At 36.0% G+C, this 22,640-nt stretch overlaps 1 protein-coding gene across 2 annotated transcripts in view; it reads left to right on the top strand.

Moving 5' to 3' along the window:
* Window positions 1–22,640, top strand: part of LOC145671247 (BLOC-2 complex member HPS3) — a 76,234-nt gene that overhangs the window by 41,418 nt on the left and 12,176 nt on the right. For both annotated transcript variants that reach the window (XM_081740162.1, XM_081740161.1), the window contains exons 7-8: window positions 878–1,877; window positions 15,028–15,204. In XM_081740162.1, the coding sequence (XP_081596288.1) occupies window positions 878–1,877; window positions 15,028–15,204 (1,177 nt within the window). The remainder of the gene's footprint in view (window positions 1–877; window positions 1,878–15,027; window positions 15,205–22,640) is intronic.

The following is a 22,640-nucleotide window of genomic DNA, read 5'->3' as shown; positions in this document are numbered from 1 at the left end:
TGCAAGAGGACACAGCAAAAGAATATTAGTGGGGCATGCAATGAATGCAGATATGTCATTTATGAACTCCTTACTCCAGAACCTGAAATAACTGCAGAACAGATTGTTAAAGTCTCGTGTTTTCGTTAGTTATCTAATTTCGAAAAAGTAAGCGAAGTTATTGCATTTTCAAAGCCCATTGCGTCGCTTTATTTCTATAAGGTATAAACTAGCGAATACCTCATGGTCTCTGTCGCCAATTCTTCAGCTAGTCTCCAGTAACATGTGTCTAATCCATAATGGATTGATATATTGAGAACCAAAGAGACAACTTGTCAGGTTTTCGAGGTAAGATCTATCGCAGCCATATGAGATCAGAAGAGAACCAGCCCTTCTGTCATGGAAGAAAAAAAAAATAGCTATTGTCTTGTAAAAATATTCCACTTTGGTGATTAATTATGATTATAAATGAATCGCATTTTGGTATGCAGTTTTCCTCCGTTTGCATCACAATTTTATGTTTTTGTGTAACAAACTGCGATGCTGCGATACCGCTTTTTAAGGGAGGGAAAAACAAATATTTAGGTAAAGTGGTATCTATGAAACTATTGTTCTCAAAATTTATGGAGGCTAAAGCATCCAAAAGCTTCGTAAAAATAATACTTTCCCGTTTTTTCTCTTTCTTTCTTTCAAGCAAGCTTGAGCTTGGTTTAGAGTGAACATTTAACAAAGCCAGTGATATATAAGTGGTATTAATAATGCTTTATTTATTTGAGGAATGTTATGGTTTGGGATTTGTGAGAAACCTTCACGTATTCTGTTATTGTAGTAATTTTATGGAAGTATAGTTTCTGTGCGTCATTTGAAATTTATTCAGACTAAATTTTATTTTTTTCAGCTGTGATTCAGAAGTCAATTGGAAACTAGCTCATCCATATTACAAAATGTCTGGATTCACAGCTCCAGAAGTTGTCGAAAGAGTTACAAGATCTGAACCTTCATCAGATTCTGCAGAAACAAATCAATACCTAGGACTTATCTATTACTTAAAGCATACAATTTTACGTAGTGATTCAGAGGCCATACCTATACCATTTGCTAATACCCTTCTGGATTTGTTTGAAAAACATGATCCTAGTGAAGTGTCGGCATTAGTTCTTCATTCTAATATTTTGCGAGAATATAAAATGGATCGGGTTCTTCAGATAATGAAGAAACAATTGTGTTCTAGAGCTTCTCCTGAACCACAAGATGCGTTAGCTCTTGTGCTGTTATGTATCCAAAAGGGATCTTTAGAACAAGCCAAAACTGTACTTAATTCTTTATCGGAACAACAGCTAACTAAAGTATTACTTGATAATTGGATTTTACTTGTAAGTCATACGCCAAGTAAGGTGGCATCTTTTTCAGACACCGCATTGGTACTTATGGAAGTGAAGCCCGAAGTTCTTCCAGCGGTTTTGTTACGCTTAATATGTGAAGAAAACGTTTTATCTCTGCGGGAAGTTCTACAGATGTTTCTGGAGTCTCTTCCATCATGTATGGCATCAACTTCAGGACCAAAAAAGACTAATCATGTGCTACAGATATTTCTGGAAGATTATTTTGTAAATTTCTTTTCACAGAAGAAGAAATTGGAGGGAAATTTAACCCATACTGAAGCGATGAAGATATTAATTCGCTCGTATTTGAGTGGACTACACGATTTAACTTCCGGTTATATCCAGGAGGAAGCAGTAAAGTATGAATTATTCGGACCTCGTTATAGCTTTTTAAACCATATATTGCCTGTTAACTCAAATACATTGTTGAAAGCATCAAACGACAGCTCTACTGATCCTGAATGCTCGCAGATGAAGCAAAAGTCGAACCAGTATGTAAGCTTAATGAAATTACAGGTAATTAAAAAAATTTACCTTTCTTACTTTTCAGTGTATGCATAGGTTGTAATTAAAGCAGTGATAATATCATATTCAAAGATTTACTAATGTTGACACTATCTGGTGTGAATGTAAGATACCATTTGCATAATAGTAATGAGAGCAACATACATTGAAATTTCTTGAACTCGAAATTACTTTGGAGTTAAATTTCAATAATAATAATAATAATAATAATAAATCTTAACTGTGGTTAACTTACCTCACCGCCTCACTTTTTTTTTTTTTTTTTTTTTTTTTTTTTTGCCTCACCGCGAAAACAGTTACTCATACTAGAAATGGTTTCTGTTTATCACATGATTTACCACTATAAGTACATTCATTGTTTCTGGCAGGGAATTTTGATGCCATTCCTTTGTGAAATTAAACTCAATATTTCATTACATGTTTCATTATTTATAGAGTTAATGACTGTGAAAAATCCGTGTTCTTCACCTACTGCAACTTTTCCTTCTCAGTACTTCTCCTTTGGCCCATGTATGGGCCATGCACTCTAATTCTTCTCATATTAAGTTTAACGTGGATATCAACTTGTTAACGATTGTTATTGTATCTCGACAGTGATAGGCTTAAACTTAATTCGTATCTAATGGCAACATACCGAACAAAAGCTTTTTGTACTTATTGTACAAGTGGCAGAACTGTGACAGCAAGATCAGTATGGCCCTTTTCGTATATTCAAAGTGCATTCATACGCATATTACTTTCAACTTGTAGCAAAGGAAGTATAAGAAATGAGAATGATAATGTTATTATGCGTAGTTATGAAGTTATATAATTTACTTCTAAGTGAGTTCTTTTATTGTTCAGCTGAAAAAAAGATCACTTTTTAGATATCTTCTATCAGTATACTTGCTATTTTTTTTTCTTTCAATTTCCAAATGTTCGTCCCTTCCCACTTTTTGAAAAGTAATTTAATTGATTTCTTTCTATTTCATCACTGGCTTGTTTGAATAAGAAAATATTTTTATACATATAACTCACAATAACCTTTCGTAGATGTTGAGGAGAAAGTTTCAGTGCCTACTAAGATACCCTAAAACATGTCTTTCTTCCGCTGCTCAACCTGCAGCCCGCCAAACCAGGAGACTACCATACCAAGGCGAAGAACTTGATTCTGTTCTCAATAGGCTTGTTTAGGCGTCTAAATCTAAATGAAAAAATAAGAATACCAAAATCGGTGGAATTTCATGGCGGAAATACCTATCGCTCATTATTCTCCTTCGATAATCAAAAATTAAAACCATGAACTCAACCAAATAAAAACCAAAGAAAAAGAAAGAAAAAAAATAAAAAAAAGCCGAATTCTAGACAAAAGTAACTCATAAATTCAGTCCTCTTACATAAAATATGTATCTTCTAAAACTTTCGGGAGCAACTTACATTGCTAACACCGTCAATATATATCTAGGCTGCGCGGGAGAAACAGTATAAGTTAAAGAACACAGGTTTTCAGGAGGCGATTTTTTATTTTACCAACCATAAATATGAATCACTTATACTAACAGTACCAAGCCGCGATTATTCAACTCACGTTTAGAATTGACTTATACAAAGTTAACCGGAGGAGGAGCATGACACATAGATTTCCAATTTTGACTTATCTCATTTTGGCCAATTTCTGACTTATACTGTTTCTCTTGCGCAGGCTAGATGTACTTACGTATATATATATATATATATATATATACCGGGTGCACCATTTATAATGTCCCACCTTTATAACAGAGGAACCAAGAGAGATAGAGAAGCGAAACTTTGCATAAAACAACTACAGGAAGGGGGACATCTATCGATGTATTGGGTAACATCACCAGGTGAACAGTGTTGCCAACCCAATATAAAGTTATGATTTTTGAAATGGAATGACCTAAATTTAATTTCATAATTCGAATCAGCAATGAAAACAATGACGAAAGAGGTGACACTTGCAGATCAGTGTTGCATACTTTTTGAGAAATATTGTAAAACATGTGTCAAATTTAAACGCCTTTAACACACACAAGGAATGAAGTAGTAACTATTTGTGCACATTAAATGAAATACTGGGAAGAACTCTTTAAAATGACTTCAAGTTTAGAAGGATCAGTTAAACAGTGTTGCCACAACAGGAGAGAGAAAAGTTGAATTTGGAAATAATGCAATAACTTGAAAAAGGTCCCTAGTACAGTATGATTTAAAATTCATACAGCAAATCAGTATGTCATAAGGAGCATTGTCGCGTTTATTTGAGAGCGATAAGTCAAGTACTTACCGAGATATTCGGTACTCTGTAAAAGCTGAGAATTTCGTGCTGTACAAGATGGTAACGCTGTTTCAAAATTCCCTTTTTTCCCTCAGCGTTAGAGATATCGTGAAGAACTTTTTAAAACGAAATAAAACATTAATCAAAGGACATACAATAAAATGAAACCCATTTGAGTTCTTGAAGGGACTAATGAAACTTAATGTGGATATAAATTGTTCTTGAGTTAGTAATATGAATTCACATTTCAACAAGATGGTAGAAAAAATGTTTACGAGACTTACCTAATAGCTATTTCGTGCGGTGAATATACTTATTTTCGTGCAACTTTAGGGGAGTAATATCGAAACAGTTCAATATTATCTGTAAATATTACCGACTTGTTACTATTTCTTTTTTAAACACGAATGAATGAAATAAGTAACAGTTTGTTCCAATTGAAGCAATACAAAGGATGGTTTGAAAGCACAATTTGTTTGGCTGTTTGGTAGCTAGTGGGTGTAGCCAAGCGGTATAACCATGATAATTACTCACTTTCTTCGTTTGCACGTCTCAGGGGATCATTCGGAAGCAATGTTCAAGAAATTGTACATACAAGAAATGCAAGAAGTCATTCATTATAACTGCTATGCCATTGATCACTAACAAAATGTTAAATATTGCTTTGCGTTGACGCAATCCATATCGGAATAGTTCCCCAAGTCTCTGGCATTACCCATCAGGTCACGAAACAAATTTCTTTATGTGGTATTATTTGTACAGATAACTCTGACTTAGGAACTTAAAATTTTAAAGTCATTGGCTCTAAAGTATTTTTTATTTATTATTGTTTTGCTACCATATTATAGATCTTTACAAAGGTTAGCTGTATGAGTTGTAGCCTATATTCACCAATGAAATAGGCATTTTTTCTGGAAATACCTAATTATATGTACCATAAATTTCGTGTATTTTTTTAAAATTTCTATTTTGCCACTAACTTGTCAAACTGTACGTTATCTGTATTTGTCAGCTAATTTCTTGAATGTATAGTTACAAATCATCGAATTAGTTGAAACGCGCTACTGCTTTTCATGTGAAGCTCGACATAATATTTTAAGTACATTTTTAGGAATATTTCTCTTTTTACTTTTGCCGCACAGCTCGAAAGAATTGTTCAAAAATTACAAGTCTTTCACAAATTTCTTCTTATTGTTTACTAAATGATATGATTTGCGCTGGCCGACATGGAAACTTGTCAAATGGAATAGTTAAATTTCAAGGGGACCATCATAATCAATTGTTGAAAAATTTAAATTCTTCTAGGATTCGCGCGTAAATACGGCGTCCGGATGTATGCATAAAAACTGCAATGCAAAGCACGAATGCTATCTCATCGAGTCACGGCAGGGCGAAGCTGAAGAGCGCGAGCTCTAGAGAGGGGGGTGCGTCCGAAGGGAGCAGGTGCGTCAGCGAAGATTGGTATATGCAATAATAAAGATAGTGAAATATGTGGATTTTGGTAATGATATGAGTTTCAATAATACTTGTCACGGTTTTATACTTGTAGCGTTCCACTTGTAAACATAAAATACAATTTCTGTACACTGTGCACAAATACAGCACCGGTGGAAAATAGTTTCTAATACAACCATCATTTATATGCACTCACTTATTTTATCCGTAGTAAAGTACTCGTAAGGCTTTTACACTATACTCTGCGTCAACCGAATTGGCATGTGGCATCAACCAATAAACTCTCAGTGCGCTGTTACTAAACCTTCAGGGAGGAATCAAATCATTCATAATTAATTTTGTTCGTATTTGTGGACAATTATGAATGATTAGGTTCCTCCCTGAAGGCAGGGACGTACGCAAGGGGTGGGTCCTGGGGGTCCGGACCCCCCGAAATCCGGACTTTTTTATAAATTTAGTCTAATTTTAGGGGCAATTTTACAAATTTTAATATAATTTAGCCTGAAATTGTGTTTGAACACTCCCGAAATAAATTCCTGCGTAGGTCCCTGCCTGAAGGTATAGTAACAGCGCACTGCGAGCTTGTTGGCTGATGCCACACGCCAACAGTGATGCCAGTTGGCGGGAAATTTCCCGTAAAACGGGAAATACTGAGCACTGCCGGGAATGCGGGAATTTTTCTTTAAAATAGGCTGAAAACGGGAAATTCTGACATTCTCGACTTTTCTGGTATGTTTTATCATTCATTCATTTTTTTCTTCTTTTGCTCTTCTCTCTCTCACACGAACAATTCCTTCACTGACTTATCTCAATGTTGACCAACTAAGCAGGCATATAGCCAGCACAAACGACTAGTAAAGACAAAGTGAAACAAAAAGGGCTTGGTACTATGAACTCCTGCTGCGAACTGACCGTGAGTAAATACCTGATCTTTCCTCTGTGCTACCCTTCCCCTCGCACATGTGAGGTTGGTTTATTGTTTCCAAAATAAATTGGGTACAGTTGTCTGATGGTTCTGTGTTTTGGCACACACACTGGTGTCACTGCTATGCTTCGATAATGAAAAGAAATATCAAACCCATCCGATACATATGATAGGAAAAAGCAGAAATCGGGAATCGATACGAAAGCTAGGTATAAGATCTGTAACGTCGAGCTCTTTTGTAGTAAAAGTGAGCTTCAGTATCACAAAAAACTTTAAGCATGTAGTTAATGTAATGCAATAGCAAAATACTTTGTCTATTGCTACAGCTTTTTTTTTCTATTTTTAGCAAGGAACAAGTAATGTGCAACAAAACAAAAATCTTGTTAAAACCAGAAAATTGTATTGTGTTTCTTTACCGAACACTACATTCCCTTCCAAACCATAAAGAAAACCATAGTGTTAGTTAAAAAAAAAAAAAAAAAAAAAAAAAAAAAAGTTCACAGTGTTCTTGATTTTTTAATATTGTGCCAGCATCTTTGTGATATTATCATACATAACATGTAAATAGTGGCTTCTACGTTACGAGAATGAGTTCAACTGCACGTTATAGGCCCTCTAAAGTGATATTTTTCAAAATTAATAGGTGTTATAAATTGTATCTATTTTAGTTGGCGGGAAATTTTGCGTCTAATCGGTAAATTTCATGGCTATGGACGGGAAATTCGCCGTTACAAAACTGGCATCACTGCACGCCAATTCGAGAGACGTGAACTATGGTAACCTACACATCGAAATATAAAATACAGGTGTATTACTTTGTATTTAACTCTATCGCTTGCAGAAATTTTTTAATGTCTTTTCATGCGAAATACGGAATTTTACATGTAAATCTTTCAAAATTTGGTGTGCCAAAAGTAAAAAAAGCACCATATTTACTATAAATTCAAAGGTAAATAAGTTGACCAAAATGCAAGTACAGTAGAGCGTCGATTATCCGAACGTCGGTCAACCGAACGACCGCTTAACCGAACTGTGTACTTGCTCGCACCTGTTACTCTCCCACCCTACCGTCCATCATCCCCCTCACTCCCAAACCAAGTTTCCCACAGTAGTCGCCGCACTGATCCACCGCTGGCGGAACATTGCTTCTAATGGGGCCTTCATAAGGCGCTGCTGACCGGCCAAGCCGCCAGTCGCTGTGTTTCTACAATCAGCACACTTCTGTGGGTTTGGCACTGGCTGTAGAAGTAGGCCTACAGTCGAGTACAGTACAGTACAGTTCGATTATCCGAACAAACCAGTTTTCCGAACACCCATGTCCCCCAATTACTTCGGATAATCGACGCTCTACTGTAGTAGCAAGTAGTAAGAATGACGTAATGTACTATACGCTGGCTCACGCACAACAATGCATGATATGTTTAACTTTTGTAATATAGTGCTGATGGGGTTCATTAAAATTTTATTTAGGTGTTTTTTTTCTTTCTTCTTTTCTTGAACATAAAATATGAGTTAGGATACGTAGGTTGGCTTTGGTTAGCTTAGTTTAGTATACATTTGGTAAATTCCTTCTATAATACTGCAGCAAACGTAAAAATTTGTGAATTGTGCATTAATATCACAAAAATCATAGATTCAAGTTTTCTCTTACATACACAACTGCTAGGTCGTAATTAATGAATCTCTTAAAATGTTTTATACGGCTTTTTTTTTTTTTTTTTTTTTTTTTTTTTTTTTTTTTTTTTTTTTTTACGATTCTCGGTATGCAATTATAATTATTTATTGCATTGTTTGTGTTCGTTAGCGATCCGTAAATTTTGCGAACATTATTACGAAATTAGACTCATATACTGTTATTTAGCGTGGCACATAGACTGTTACTTGTTATGGTACCAATAGCTTCTAATGTTTGCATTTAGTGTTTAGATGTACCGTTACGTACAATATTATGTCCTAGCAACTATTCGGAATATTTTTTGCAATATATTGTAAGACAGTCATTTCAAAAGTTCTGCACACTGAAAGATGTTATACAAGCTAATAATTTATTGTGCAAAATACCTTGCCGTCAATACAATCTCCATACTTATTTATGACAGCTTCCCAACATTTGGCAAAGTCTGTATTCTGGATATTGCACCTTCATTGTTGAGGTGTCTGATCACTCGGGTCACCTTACTGAAAGCTTCCTCAATCTAATCTAAACGTTTTCCACAGACTAGTTCTTTTAATTTGGGAAACAAATCAAAGTCTGGTGGGATCAAATCAGGACTATATTTCCCATCCATACTTGTTAATTGCACCCTTACTTGTAGAGCAGTATGCGGCCTTGCATTATCGTTCAGAATGAGGACAGCAGCTGCAAGCATGTCGGGATTCCTTTCAATAATTTTCGGGCGCAAAACATTTTGCAGAAACAGCTTGTAGTATACGCCTGGTATAGACGTCCCCTGTGTCACTCTATTGTAGCCATCTCTTCATTCGTATCATACGCGATCATCGTGAGTTAAACGTTTAATTGTTGCTAGCGGGATTTCTTCGGGCGTGAAGAGTCTGAACTGTTTTATTGTGACGACTAAAACTTCAATTCTGGTTCAAACTCTCGTATCCAGGTTTCATCAATTCAACAGTCGTTTGGAAAAACTGATCTCCTTCTGTTTGATAACGTTGAAGCAATTTTTCTGCGATTCTTTTACAACATGCTTTCTGCTCTTTACTAAGACCATGCGGAACCCATCTCATCTTCATCTTCAGCTTCTCAGTAATGATTCTGTAAAGTGAAGTGACAGATATTTTGGCATCATATGCAATTTTCTTACATGTTTTCGTCGACCCTCTCTCATAATGTCATTCACAATAATCTCAGGAGTGTAGTCTGTTCCAGTTGATGGTCTTTCACTTCTTGGGGTGTCCGCAGTGCTTACACGACCTTCACGGAAAAGAGCTGAGCACCGAAATACAGTGCTATGATCCACTACATTATTCGACAAACCTTCCGCAAAACATCGTAAATTTCAGTTGGATTCTTTCCACATAGAGTTTCGATGTTGATATAGGAACGCTTATCATTATGTGTAACCCAATTTCGGGCAGGTTCACCACTGAATTTCGCACAACACAGCTAAGCAAACCAGAAAACATAGAAACAATCGTCAAGCGCAAACTCTGACCCACAACTGACCTAAAAGTGAACTTGATCAAACCACTGAAACGATCGTGCATAGGCTGTCTGCAAGACTTTTGAAATGACCCTCGTATTTATACCTGGAGCCTCTCATTTCGTAACGGTTTCCGTCAACACAAAGCGAAAATAAGCATTTCGGTTTTTACTTTCACGTGGTGACGTGTTTGTTTTCTACGGACACAGTTCCACGTAGCTGACAGGATGGTGCTTGTCTCTCTCCCTTGTCTACCTTTACGCGCATATACAAAACGAACAAAAGCTCGTGTGAGTTTCCAACTTCGTTCTGTTCAAATAGATGAAATGATCACCATGCAGAGGTTTGTACGTATTTTTCGAGAGTAATCGCTTTTCAGACATCATTTTGCAGTATATCACAAATCTATATTCAATTATTGTGAACGATTGTACAAAAAACAAAAGATTTTGATTGAATTATAATAGGAAAATTGTGTGGTTATGCCTTCTTAAACTGCGAGGGCACGGTTGATCAGTGGTACAGAACATACCTCTGGTGCGTGGGGTCCCTGATACGATTTCCGATCCAGTAAGTTTGTGCTGGATAACATCGTGTCCATGGGGTTGTCGGGTACTCTCGCTTTCTCTCACATTCTCATCCCATTAATTCTTCTATCATCAGTCACTTGCTTTAATCATTGTCCCCTTTAACCTAAATGTTATAAACGTGGGAAGTTATACAGAAAGTTACGCTGCGCTAAGGAATACGATCTCGTATATAATTTGCAGAAGAACTATGGAATATTCTTTACACAGTATGTTTACAACTTACCCACCTTTGCTAACGCGCCTGGTCCCTAAAGACACCTTGAGTTTCCACTACTTTGGCCCTGCCCTAACTTGGTTACATACTTCCTTGCATTTTGTGGCCATCCAGCACAGATTTGATTTTTCTTTATACTGTACTCGTTTACTCGTCAACTCACTACGGATCCAACCGTTCATGGTCCCACCAGGTTCTCCGTTTCTTATCCGATCACATATATTTCTTGTTATTAATGGCCACTTAACAGGGGTTGTTTGGTGTTTGTTCCACTATAGCTTTTATGACATATTTCTACGTACTGTACTTTTACTCATCACGTTTGAGTCCTCATAAGGGAATCTGCACCTATGAATCCATAAATGCAACTCACTTCTTAAAAAACAATATTAATACATTATTTGTAGTTAATTTCGTGGTGAATGAAATACAAAATAAGTTGTGTATGGTCCCCTAAAATTGGATAGTACGTATAAATATTGGATGATTTGAAAAATTTTGCTAAAATTTAAGAGAACATAGCACGTGTATTTTCAATTAAAATTTTAAAACTATTAATATCTACGTTTTATTGTCTTTTCTAACTTATATTCAGGAGAAAGAAATTAAATTAAAGAAATATATGTTTATGATGATCAAGAAACAATTATTCGTAACATACATTACAAAATTCATGAAACAGAAATCATTTTGTGTTTCCTTATTGTAAATAGTTTGTTTAATTTGGCATGTCACAGAATATAACTTATTCACAGATTAGTACTTTAATATTTCTCCCACGCAGAGGGAAAAAAGGGAATTTTGAAACAGCGTTACCATCTTGTACAGCACGAAATTCTCAGCTTTTACTGAGTACCGAATATCTCGGTAAGTACTTGACTTATCGCTCTCAAATAAACGCGACAATGCTCCTTATGACATACTGATTTGCTGTATGAATTTTAAATCATACTGTACTAGGGACCTTTTTCAAGTTATTGCATTATTTCCAAATTCAACTTTTCTCTCTCCTGTTGTGGCAACACTGTTTAACTGATCCTTCTAAACTTGAAGTCATTTTAAAGAGTTCTTCCCAGTATTTCATTTAATGTGCACAAATAGTTACTACTTCATTCCTTGTGTGTGTTAAAGGCGTTTAAATTTGACACATGTTTTACAATATTTCTCAAAAAGTATGCAACACTGATCTGCAAGTGTCACCTCTTTCGTCATTGTTTTCATTGCTGATTCGAATTATGAAATTAAATTTAGGTCATTCCATTTCAAAAATCATAACTTTATATTGGGTTGGCAACACTGTTCACCTGGTGATGTTACCCAATACATCGATAGATGTCCCCCTTCCTGTAGTTGTTTTATGCAAAGTTTCGCTTCTCTATCTCTCTTGGTTCCTCTGTTATAAAGGTGGGACATTATAAATGGTGCACCCGGTATATACAGGGTGTTAATGAACTATACCGACAAACTTTAAGAGGTGATTCCTCACATCAAAATAAGAGAAAAAGTTCATATGGACCTACGGCGAAAAGTGCATAGTTTCAGAGCTAGGGCTGTCCAAAATCGCGAAAAAGCCAAATTTCAACAGGCCCTATTTCGAATTCGACAGACTGTGGATGGTGGTCCTTATCAGCATAAAGAAAGTCACGCATACACAATCCAAAAATGCATATTTCATTAATTTTCAATGGATGTACAGATTATTCTTTGCAGGGTAAAATTCCCAGACATGCCATCAACCTAATTTTGAGATGTGCCCTGGCTTTATGATTGGTCCAAAGTAGGCAAACGATAAGCCTTGATAGTAGTAAACACAGAATCCTTTTGCCCGATGTCGGAAGTGTTAGGGATCGTCAGCAGCATGGTTTCTCGTACTTGGGAAGACGCATGGTGCGATGTTTTCTTTCGCGCTTATAACTGAAGAAGAAGTGAAATATACTGTGACGAAATACATGTCATCGCACGTTATTCCGAACACAAAGAAACATGGAGCTGCCTGTTCCTAACACTTTCGCCTTCCCTCCGAAACATTGGATGTCCATTGTTGTCAAGGTTTACCTCCTGCCTACTTTGGACCTCCCTTGAAATCCGAGTATATTTGGAAAGTCGATTGAATACATATCTGAGAATTACACCCTATAGGGAATACCCTTTACACCTATTGACAATTGACGAAATATGCACTTTTGGATTGTGTATGCGTGGCTTCCTTTACGCTGATAAGAACCACCATCCACAGTTTCTGGAATTCGAAATAGGGCCTATTGAAATTTAGCTTTTTCGCGATTTTGGACAGCCTTAACTCTGAAATTATGCATTTTTCGCCATAGGTCCTTATGAACTTTTTCTCTTATTTTGATGTGAGGAATCACCTCTTACAGTTTGTCGGTATAGTTAATTAACACTTATATATATATATATATATATATATATATATATATATATATATATATATATATATATATATATATATATATATATATATATATATATATATATACCGGGTGTTAATGTGCACAGTTAACAACACTTGGGAGGTTAATCTACTCATAGAAACAAGAAAAAATTGTAGTAAACATTTCCTCGAAAACGCTTAGTTTTGGAGTTACAGACTGCCGAAAGCGTGGGAAAATGATCTTTGGCGGTGAATATCCTCGAAACTACTAGCCATTGAGCTTAGGTAGCTTGTTACCGTCTTTGATTTGTGATCTGCTCTATCGAAAAATGCATAATTCAGAACCTTTTAATGGCGATGCAGGGATTCCCCCACAGTGAAGGAGTCCCAGATATTCCATTACGATAGGTGGATTCTATTTCCTAAGGTATGAAACGACGTCCCGATAAAAATTCATTGACAGAACATCGATATCTTGATCAGAATCAAGATAGCAAAAGGTTTTTGGTGTGTCGCATGGTTTCAAAACTGCAGAAGGGAATAATTATAGTTGGTAAAATAAAATTAAATAAAATCTTTAGTTTAATGTCTTATGGTCATACCATGTTGGTTAAAGGAGACAGATATTTATGTTATTTTATGATTTTGAAAGAATTTGCGTAATGACGATGCGTGAGAAAATGGGAGTATCCCCGAAAATGAACGCGGACATATTATATTCTCCCACTTCAAACTCACTTGACCTGAGATCGAAACTGGAACCTAATATTTTCTGTTATTGTCTGCTTATAGCCTGTTATTTTCTGCTTTTTGTAATGAAATGGGAAGTTATCTGGAACACTTATTAGTGCACTTAGAAATTCGCTGGCCCCCTCGGGACAATGTTCTGACGCGATTGTTTGTTCTTCGTGACGGAGTAATGTTGTTTTTCATTAATTCTATTTGTATTTGAGTTAACACACAATTTAAACGATTTCACGTAGCTTGTCTTTTACTTATTTGGCGAACATTTCTTGTATATTATTAACTTGAATCTTCAGGGTATATCTGACACCACATTTTTGTGCAAGACAAGATACAGACAACAATTAAGAAGTTAAATTTGTGCTGCATTCGTTGAAGAATTCTAGATTCGGAATACTGATTTTCTGTTTTGGCTTCCGGATTAAAGGTTTAGAGCCATGTTTTGTCAGTTCTTATTAATTGTCAGAATAAATCCTCGTAACAAGCTACCCACTATTGAAGCTGGTGATAAATGTTGGAAATTTCAGTTTCTGCTCCAAGCCCAATAGTGTCCAGCGATATGAAATCTTATTGACTTTCAGACGGTCGCACAAAATCTCAGGAACGTACCGTGTATCAGTTCTTGTACGCAGACTAACTCCAGGTGTAGTTATTAATCTATCTTTCTGCAAGAGTTCTTAACATAAGCGATGTTAACGTTGTTTACTGCTACGTTGAGGATTCCTTACGGGGATTTTGTTCTAAGGATACTCTTAGCTTTCAGTCAATTTATCTAATAAAAGTCTAATGTTGAATTCCATAGAGTGGTCAACACTCTATAATCGTTGAACGATTTCAGATTTGAAACATGATACTCTCTTTTCACAGGGAGAAAATAATGGTTTTTAGAAGTAACTTGATCTTTCATTTTGAAAATTAATTTAAAAAGCGCAGAGAGACTAAATCATAGGCTGGCTTAGATTAATATTGTTTTATAAGTATGGTACGACTTGGGTGAGCACAGAAGTACTAGTGGTCAGTGACACACCAATTTCCAGAACCGGGGAAACATCGCGCGTGGAAAAGGAAATACTGTAACTACAGTTGTTAAGCCACCATAGTCATTTGTTAGAACTGCATCTTCTGTTGACAGTACAAAGTACCAAACAAGTTACAAGTAAATGTAACGCTATTTGATTAGATGTACGATAACGAATTCCGAGTAAGCTAAATGCGAATAGTTGATAAGTTTGGTATGTACTGTACCGGAAAACTTGCTTTTCAAATTACTTCTGTAATTAAATTGTTCGTAACTTGTATTAGGATTTCTTGTTTATATTAATATTATTAGTTTACTTTCTTCGATAAATCAGTCTTCTTACTGTAAATCATTCGTAATATTTCAGTCTCTTCTGTGTTCATCCTACTTGACAAAGGATTGTATAGTTGAAATTACTCATTACTTGGACACGCACAAAAAGCTGTATGGTTCTTTGAGTCTTCATATATTATGCTCGACAACGAAAGAAGCCATGAATAAAATTTTAGAAGTCTGTCCACACTGCTTGCTTCAACACGGCAAGGTAAGTAAAGATATTTCATTTAAATTTTAGTTGTACTGAAGTAGATAGTAGAACAAATGTTTCGAAACGTTTTTCTGCGTAAGCCTTTATCATTTAAATATATTCAAAATGTTTTCTTAAACGTTTAAATACAGTATATTTAATAATCAATTACTAACATAAACGCTTTTAAAGTTTACGAGGCTCATCCAGAAAGTAACTTTCCTACGCGTCCCATAGCTAGAAAACCACATGTTGCGCGAAGCGACTGCATGCACGCGAGAAAGGTCCTAGCAAGGCGCATGCGCCAACGAAACTTCCCTAGTGCTCTCAGTAGCGTTGTGGCAGTGGTTGAAGATGACGTTCCTATTTCAGCTTCCGCCGTGTGTCAAGTGTGAGCAGTGATCAAGTTTTTGAATGCACAAGGCATAGCGGCGATTGAAATCCATCGTCAGCTGTTCCAGGTCTATGGGCCTAACGTCATGAGCAAGCAGATGGTGCGTTGCTGGTGTAGACAATTTGCAGCAGGACACCAAAATGTGATGAATCCTGTAAGCCACGTTTTATTCCCTGTGATGATCTGGTCCAGAAACTCTTCTCCCTCATCGTGATATCGTTGCAAAAATGCCAATGCTGACTCAGTGCGCCTTGCTTTGTGTTCTGGATTCAGTTGCTTCGACACCTACCTGGCACACAACTTATTGAACAGGCACTATGCGACAATGGTGTACAATAAGGAACGAGAAATTTGCGGAAACTGACTGCGAGTTCCGTTATTGTGAAGCGACGATTCTGCATGATGCGTTCCCAAACAAGGTCCACAAAGTCGTCTGTGAGGACGGTTGTCCTCCCATTGCGCTCCTCATCATGCACATTTTGGCGTCTTGCTGCAAATTGTCTACACCAGCAACGCACCATCTGCTTGCTCATAACGTTAGGTCCATAGATCTGGCACAGTTGACGATGGATTTCAATCGCCGCTATGCCCTGTGCATTCAAAAACTTTATCACTGCTCACACTTCACACGCGGCGGGAACTGGAATAGGAACGTTCATCTTCAACCACTGCCACAACGCCACGGAGAGCACTAGGGAAGTTCCGCTGGCGCAAGCGCCATACTAGGACTTTACTGTCTCACGTGCACGCAGTGGCTTCGCGCAACATACGGTTTGCTACCTATGGAACGTGTGTTAAAGTTACTTTCTGGATGCGCCTCGTACTAGGAAAATATTTAAGTAATTAAACGTTTCGCACCATTTTCTGTAGAGAAATGGCTAAAAGTTTTAACAATTAAAATTACTTTCTGTAACACATGAATAATCTATTTAGTCCTGAGTTACTTTTACGAGTTCTGTTGATGTTCCTTCACAGTCCTCTATATCTCTTTTTAAGAATTCTTGCAAAGACGACAGTTCTCCTTCGGAACACCAGACCCAGATTCGATTCCCAGTGAAAGCTTATGTCGTTCAAATCGCACATTAATCAGTAGGTCCACATCTCATATAGCCTCGGTGCTGAACGAGACGCTAAACTCCAAATCAACTACCCAATGGTTTGTTAGTTCTCTCACAGCTAGTAGTTAAAATTGCAATTATAATTGCAGTTAATCAAATTTATTTTTTTCAACAATATAACTCTTATATATCATTTGATTAGGAAACTTACTTCATAATGAATCATATCAGTAGCATGTATAATTGGAAATTATTTTACATAGTAAATATTTAAATTTATTAACAAAAGTTGAGAGATTGTTAGCTATAATTTAAAATATTTATCGAATGTGTATTTATAATCGAGAATTTTTGGAAACGTAAATTACCTGCATATTTCCATACTATTTTACTTTTTTAATATTTTTCTTTAATTGTCATGCTTCTGAAGATTATACTTTTTCTAATGTAGAGACATAAGAGAGTATACTTAAGAAACTGCTTCAAAATTCAGCTAAGTAAAAATATTTGATATTTTTCTTGAATTGTACAGTGAGGTAAAAAAGACTTTTGGATATAGCAAGATAAAAAAGTAAATATTGTTAAAGGCTTGTTTGGGAAAAATTGTCAACAGGTGTATACCATCCTATATAAAAAGCGCCCTGTAGATAAAAGCGCCCTGAGTGCCGCCACTACATCGACCATTGTTTCATTTTAGGATCGTAGTGGTACTATCATGTTTCGTCCATTATTACTATTCGTGACAGAAATCGGTGGCCATTGTGATCAAAATGGAAGATGACTTCCCTTCACTTGATGCCCTCACTCTTTCGTGCTTTTGATCTGCTGACAGATTTTTGGGAACCCATTTTGCCGAGACCTTTCGCTAGCCCAAGTCAGTATGAATTATGCTACCGAAGTGTTTCCGAGAAATACCCACAATCTCTGCCACACGTTTTGCTGAGATTCGGTGAGTTTCAAGAATAATGTCATGAACTTCATCCACGATTTCGCGGACAGTCAATGTTTTTGGTCTTCGTGTACAAGAAGCGTTATCCGTTGAGAAATCGCCAATGGATAATGATCTATTTCAACTCTGCCGCCCACTTCTTCACCACTGCATATGATGGAGGAGAGTCCGGTAGTGTTTCATTGATTTCCTAATGAATTTACTTCGATGTCTTTCTTGGTGAAACAAATATTTTATAACAGCTGTGATCTCGATGTTTCTAGTTGGGAACACATAATCACTTCAGGGACCTGAAAATCACAATAAGAGTTTCGTTATTAATATAAAAATTCGTATTTGTACACTTCTCCAAAAATAACTGTGCGCCTGAATTTTTCTAAGTCCCTTAAAAATGTGAATTTGGCAACAGCTCATTCAAAGTAATAGAAGGGGAGGTCATAAGAAAGGAAAAAAAAAAAGAGTAGTGAAGCCTTCCCAACACACCGTGTTGCTTGCTACTTGAAATATTCAGAGCCTATTCCATTACTTGATGCAATGTTAGTTTCAGAGCAAAATAGTACCTTGGCAAATGCAGAAAACTTCGTTTAGTTGAAGAGAACATACACGCTTTTTGACCTAAATAAAATTGTAAAAGACAAGGAGGAAATTTAAGGAGTTCCCTCACTATCAATACAACTGAAAAGTAGTTCCACAGTTTGTTTGGATAGCCGAGCGTGTTTAGTTCTTTCTTTCTGTTAGGACTCAAAACGTTTAAACTTTGTCCGAATCACATTGGGTGCATCTTTTATATCTATCTATCTATCTTTTCGGGTGTTCTTAGTTTATAGCAGTTTCTGATTTTATGATTCATTTCCTTCTTTCTTTCTTCAGGAGAAGTCATGCTTTAGAAAGTCGCTAACTGATTGCAGTTTGCATCCGACGATTTCCCAAAGACCAAGGAAATGAATAATATGAGTATTTTTATCTTTTTCTAAAGGTACATAGATCCTGCTAAATTGTTTCTGAAATGGATTAAAGCATTTCTTCTTCCCAGTGTGCGTATTGACGGGAGACGCCAGGGATTTTCCCCTGGCAAAAATAAATTATATGTCCCTTTGAAGAAGAAAATTTTCATCCCTGGCACGGATAACTTTTTCCCTCTAGAATTTTTCTGAATGTTTATGAGGATAGAAACAGGAAACAATCTTTATTTTATAGACAAAAGAACTACATTTAAGAACAAATCCTGTTCACTTACCAAAACTCTGTTATATATTTATCCTGTCCGTGTGTCCGTCAGTCCGCAAGACGAAAATATCTCGAGGATTACTAGATGAATCACTACCTAATTGTTGAGAGGGTCAAAAGTTAGGAATTGAGTTATATTACAGAGGCCATATTCAAATGGCAATAATATAAATAAACAATTTCCGGTTTTTGTATTGATCACTATGGATCAAAAACGGTAAAATATGTATATGGAGAAGCGATTTTCTTCAATCGATTAAGCATGCCAAGAGTACATTTCATCTCTCTACTAAAGCTCTGAAATAGATTTAGCGTTCTAAGAATAGGAAATATCTCTGTCTTAACCCTCTATTCAAACCGGAAGTTTAGATAATAACCAGTTTCGGGTTTAACATTGATTTCCAGAATAAGAACCGTAATAGATGGAGAAAAGCAGTTTCCTGTGGCAGAAAATCGATCACTTCCAGTTTTAACGGTGATCGCTATACAGCACAAATGGTTATAAATAGCTAGAAGTTGTTTCCTGCAATCAATTAATCGTCCCATGTATATACGCAGTCGTCACTGTAATCTCTCTATTACAACCGGAAGTGGTAGAAATCTACCACTTCCGGTTTCAATATTGAGAAAATATCGCGCCACATAAACCACTTCTTTACGTAGTGTACACGTATCACTATATATAGATCGAAGAAGTAGGTGTATGTTTCCCCATCAAACTCAGTACAACCATACATCATAAAGTAGTAATAACACGTGTACAGTGGTTTGTGATGGTATAATATGTGGTGGCTGGTTGTATGTGGGCGAATTCATCCTCCGTGTTCAATTCGAACACTGATTCTCACTCATTTTTAAGTGTTTGGACGTTATGCCAAACAGTTGAATATCCAATGAGTTCTTCGTCTTCCTCTCGTTCTTTTTAACGTTTTAGCCCCAGTCATAGCTGCTGCTTTAGTTCAATTTAAAGCAGTAGTTCGTGAACCTTCTGTTGCTATTCCCTGGCGCTTCTTGACAAGTTTCTATAGACACCGTGAATTATTTAATGGCGTAGCTACATACTTACAATTTTTGACATAATATACATACTTAATATTTTTGACACAAAAAGTGTTAATTATAACTAGTATTCTCTTATTTTTAACATTTAAACCAAGCTACCATACCGTACATTGGATAGACCTATGCTCTGACTTTCGCGCAGTGGTAAAATCTTTGCATTTGCCAAGGATGTCGATATTCTTGATACACTGTAGAAAGATCTAATATACCAAAAAGGAACCTACTTGATTTCTAGATGGCCACCAAACGAAATCGTTTGCTGCCCTTGATGAATCTTTCTTGTAAGGGCTGGTGCCAAATATTGAATTAGTTCATGGATTGTGTTTTACGCGTCCTGAAAGATTGTAATTTGACTAAGCAGAGCCGTCCCCTGGATGAACCAAGAGGAACATTTTCCCCAGAGTCCGCTCTATATGGGTCCGACGCCATAGGAAGAGATAGGCTGTTGAAGAAAAGTAATAATTTACTCTTTCTGATTCATTCTTGGAAATAAAAATATTTACAGATGATGAACCATCGTTATACGTGTAAAACTTCAAGTCCTGTTAGTACTATCAACTGACAGCTTAAATCAGTGTTTAGCTCATTTTTTTTTTCCTTTTAATGAACAGTTGGATTGCGTTGCTTATTGTGAAACTGTAGGTTTTGAAACGGTACATTTTGAAACTGTAGGTTTTAATGTTAAAATCGAAAGTGGTAGTTCTACAATTTCTGTTGCAATAGAGGGATAATGTCGAAGATGGAACCTGTTCTTCAGACGCTGAATCCATAAGAAAGAATTTTCTCTATCTATTACAGTTTTTGGTTCAAGAGGATCAGAATTGAAACAGGAAGTTATAGACGCTGAGTCCATACAGAAGAATTTTCTCTATCTACTGCAGTTTTTGGTCCGAAAGGATCATAACTGAAACCGGAAGTTTCCAGTTTTTCTATAAAGATAAGCTCGAAAATGGAGTCTATTCCTACGACACTGAGTTCATATATCCATTTTGTTTTAATTTGAATTGATCTGATGCCTGCCGTTTGTTGTAATGTCCTGGAGTAGGTGCTATTATTATTATTATTATTATTATTATTATTATTATTATTATTATTATTATTATTATTATTATTATTATTATTATTATTATTATTATTATTATTATTAATATTTAGCGAAATATCACTGTAATTTATATGGATAATTCAAGCCAACACAAAAATATTCATGGTGGATACAGAATTCTTACCTACATCATTAGCCCTAGAATTTACTTTTGCCCCAAACCCCGCAAATCAACAGAATGACCCTGTTAATAAGCATGACCAAGAAACAGCGGCGAAAATCAGAACTGTTATTGAGTAGCTCTACAAAAATGATATGACCCTAAATCCATCTTGATATTTGTTAATGGTTGAGGAACTGTGGAACTTCTAATGCTACAGTGAGAAATTGAGTTGCAAATTTCCAAAACTGTCAAACATCGTTCATGATGAATCGCTTCGGTGCTCCTTCAACAATACTGACCTAGAAAACATTGATGTTATCCATGACATGGTAGTGCAGAATCGAAAACCTTTGGTGTGTTTTAAAAACGATTAGCATTTCGTTTAAGAGGTTACAACACCTCTAATGAAGTACTGAAAAAACAAGTCTGTGGCAGAGCTTGAGAAAAAATATTGGTGAGACAAGTTCCCAAATGTCTGAATTTTGAACATAGGTCGGAAGGGAGTTCAGTGTTCTTTCTAGAGTACTTCTTCCCCTCTTCCCTTGGAGTTGAAAGATCGCTCTACGGTGAAGCTATATCAAGTAGTGTCCAAGTGTGGCCCCAAATCATTGTCGTTTCTCCCTGGAGAAATTTTTCTATATTAAAACGTGAGTGAGTGCGCGTTTGTGAGCACCTCATTTATATTTATACAGAGGATATAAGTAGATTTTAGTAGAATTTGTAATTCAGGATAAAATTGTAAAATTTGTAAAATGCATCCACTACTTTGAACCTGAGACAAAATAGGTTTGAAAGTAGTAGAAAAAGAACTCATTTCCACTCCTAAAGTACTCATGTTAGATTGTTTGGGGTAAAGTGGTGGCCGGTGTTTTATGGAATTCTGACAATATTCTTGTGGTAGACTCTCTAGCAAAAGGTGATACGTAACTGAAGCATAAGAATTGTTGAGACGTTTAAGTAAAAATAAATAAATAAAATAAAATAAAATAAAATACGAGACCACCATGGAACACTGCCTAAAATCGTTCTGATGCACAACGCAAAATAAAGTTAATAAGTATAACAACAAACTGCGCAGAAATAAAATGCCCCATCAAAATTAACACCCTAAACTTTTTTTCTGTTCCCTAGGTTAATAATAATAATAATAATAATAATAATAATAATAATAATAATAATAATAATAATAATAATAATAATAATAATAATAAACTACATTATGGTAGTGAGAAAGGAGTTATTGTGGACAATAGTGATTTCCTGAACCTCGAATTTATTTTCAGGTTTACTAAAATCTTATGGATCGATGTAAGAAGTGATTTGTTCTAAGGAGGTATTACATTGGTATATATAGAAAGGGTTTTACGCCTGCGACTTATTTTTGGATAGATTAGAAAGTTGTCAATCATCCCGTGTAATATTGAAAGTTGTCAATTACCCCCCGTGTAATACAGAAAGTTGTCAATTACCCCCGTGCCCCATGTAATACACACACTATAAAAATATATGGCAAGAATAACTGAAAAGTTACAAAATATAAATAAATAAAATCACCC

Source organism: Thermobia domestica, chromosome 15 (assembly GCF_964235325.1).
Source record: "Thermobia domestica chromosome 15, izTheDome1.hap1.1, whole genome shotgun sequence".
Taxonomy (NCBI): Eukaryota; Metazoa; Arthropoda; class Insecta; order Zygentoma; family Lepismatidae; genus Thermobia; species Thermobia domestica.
This window is presented reverse-complemented; position numbering and strand designations above follow the sequence as displayed.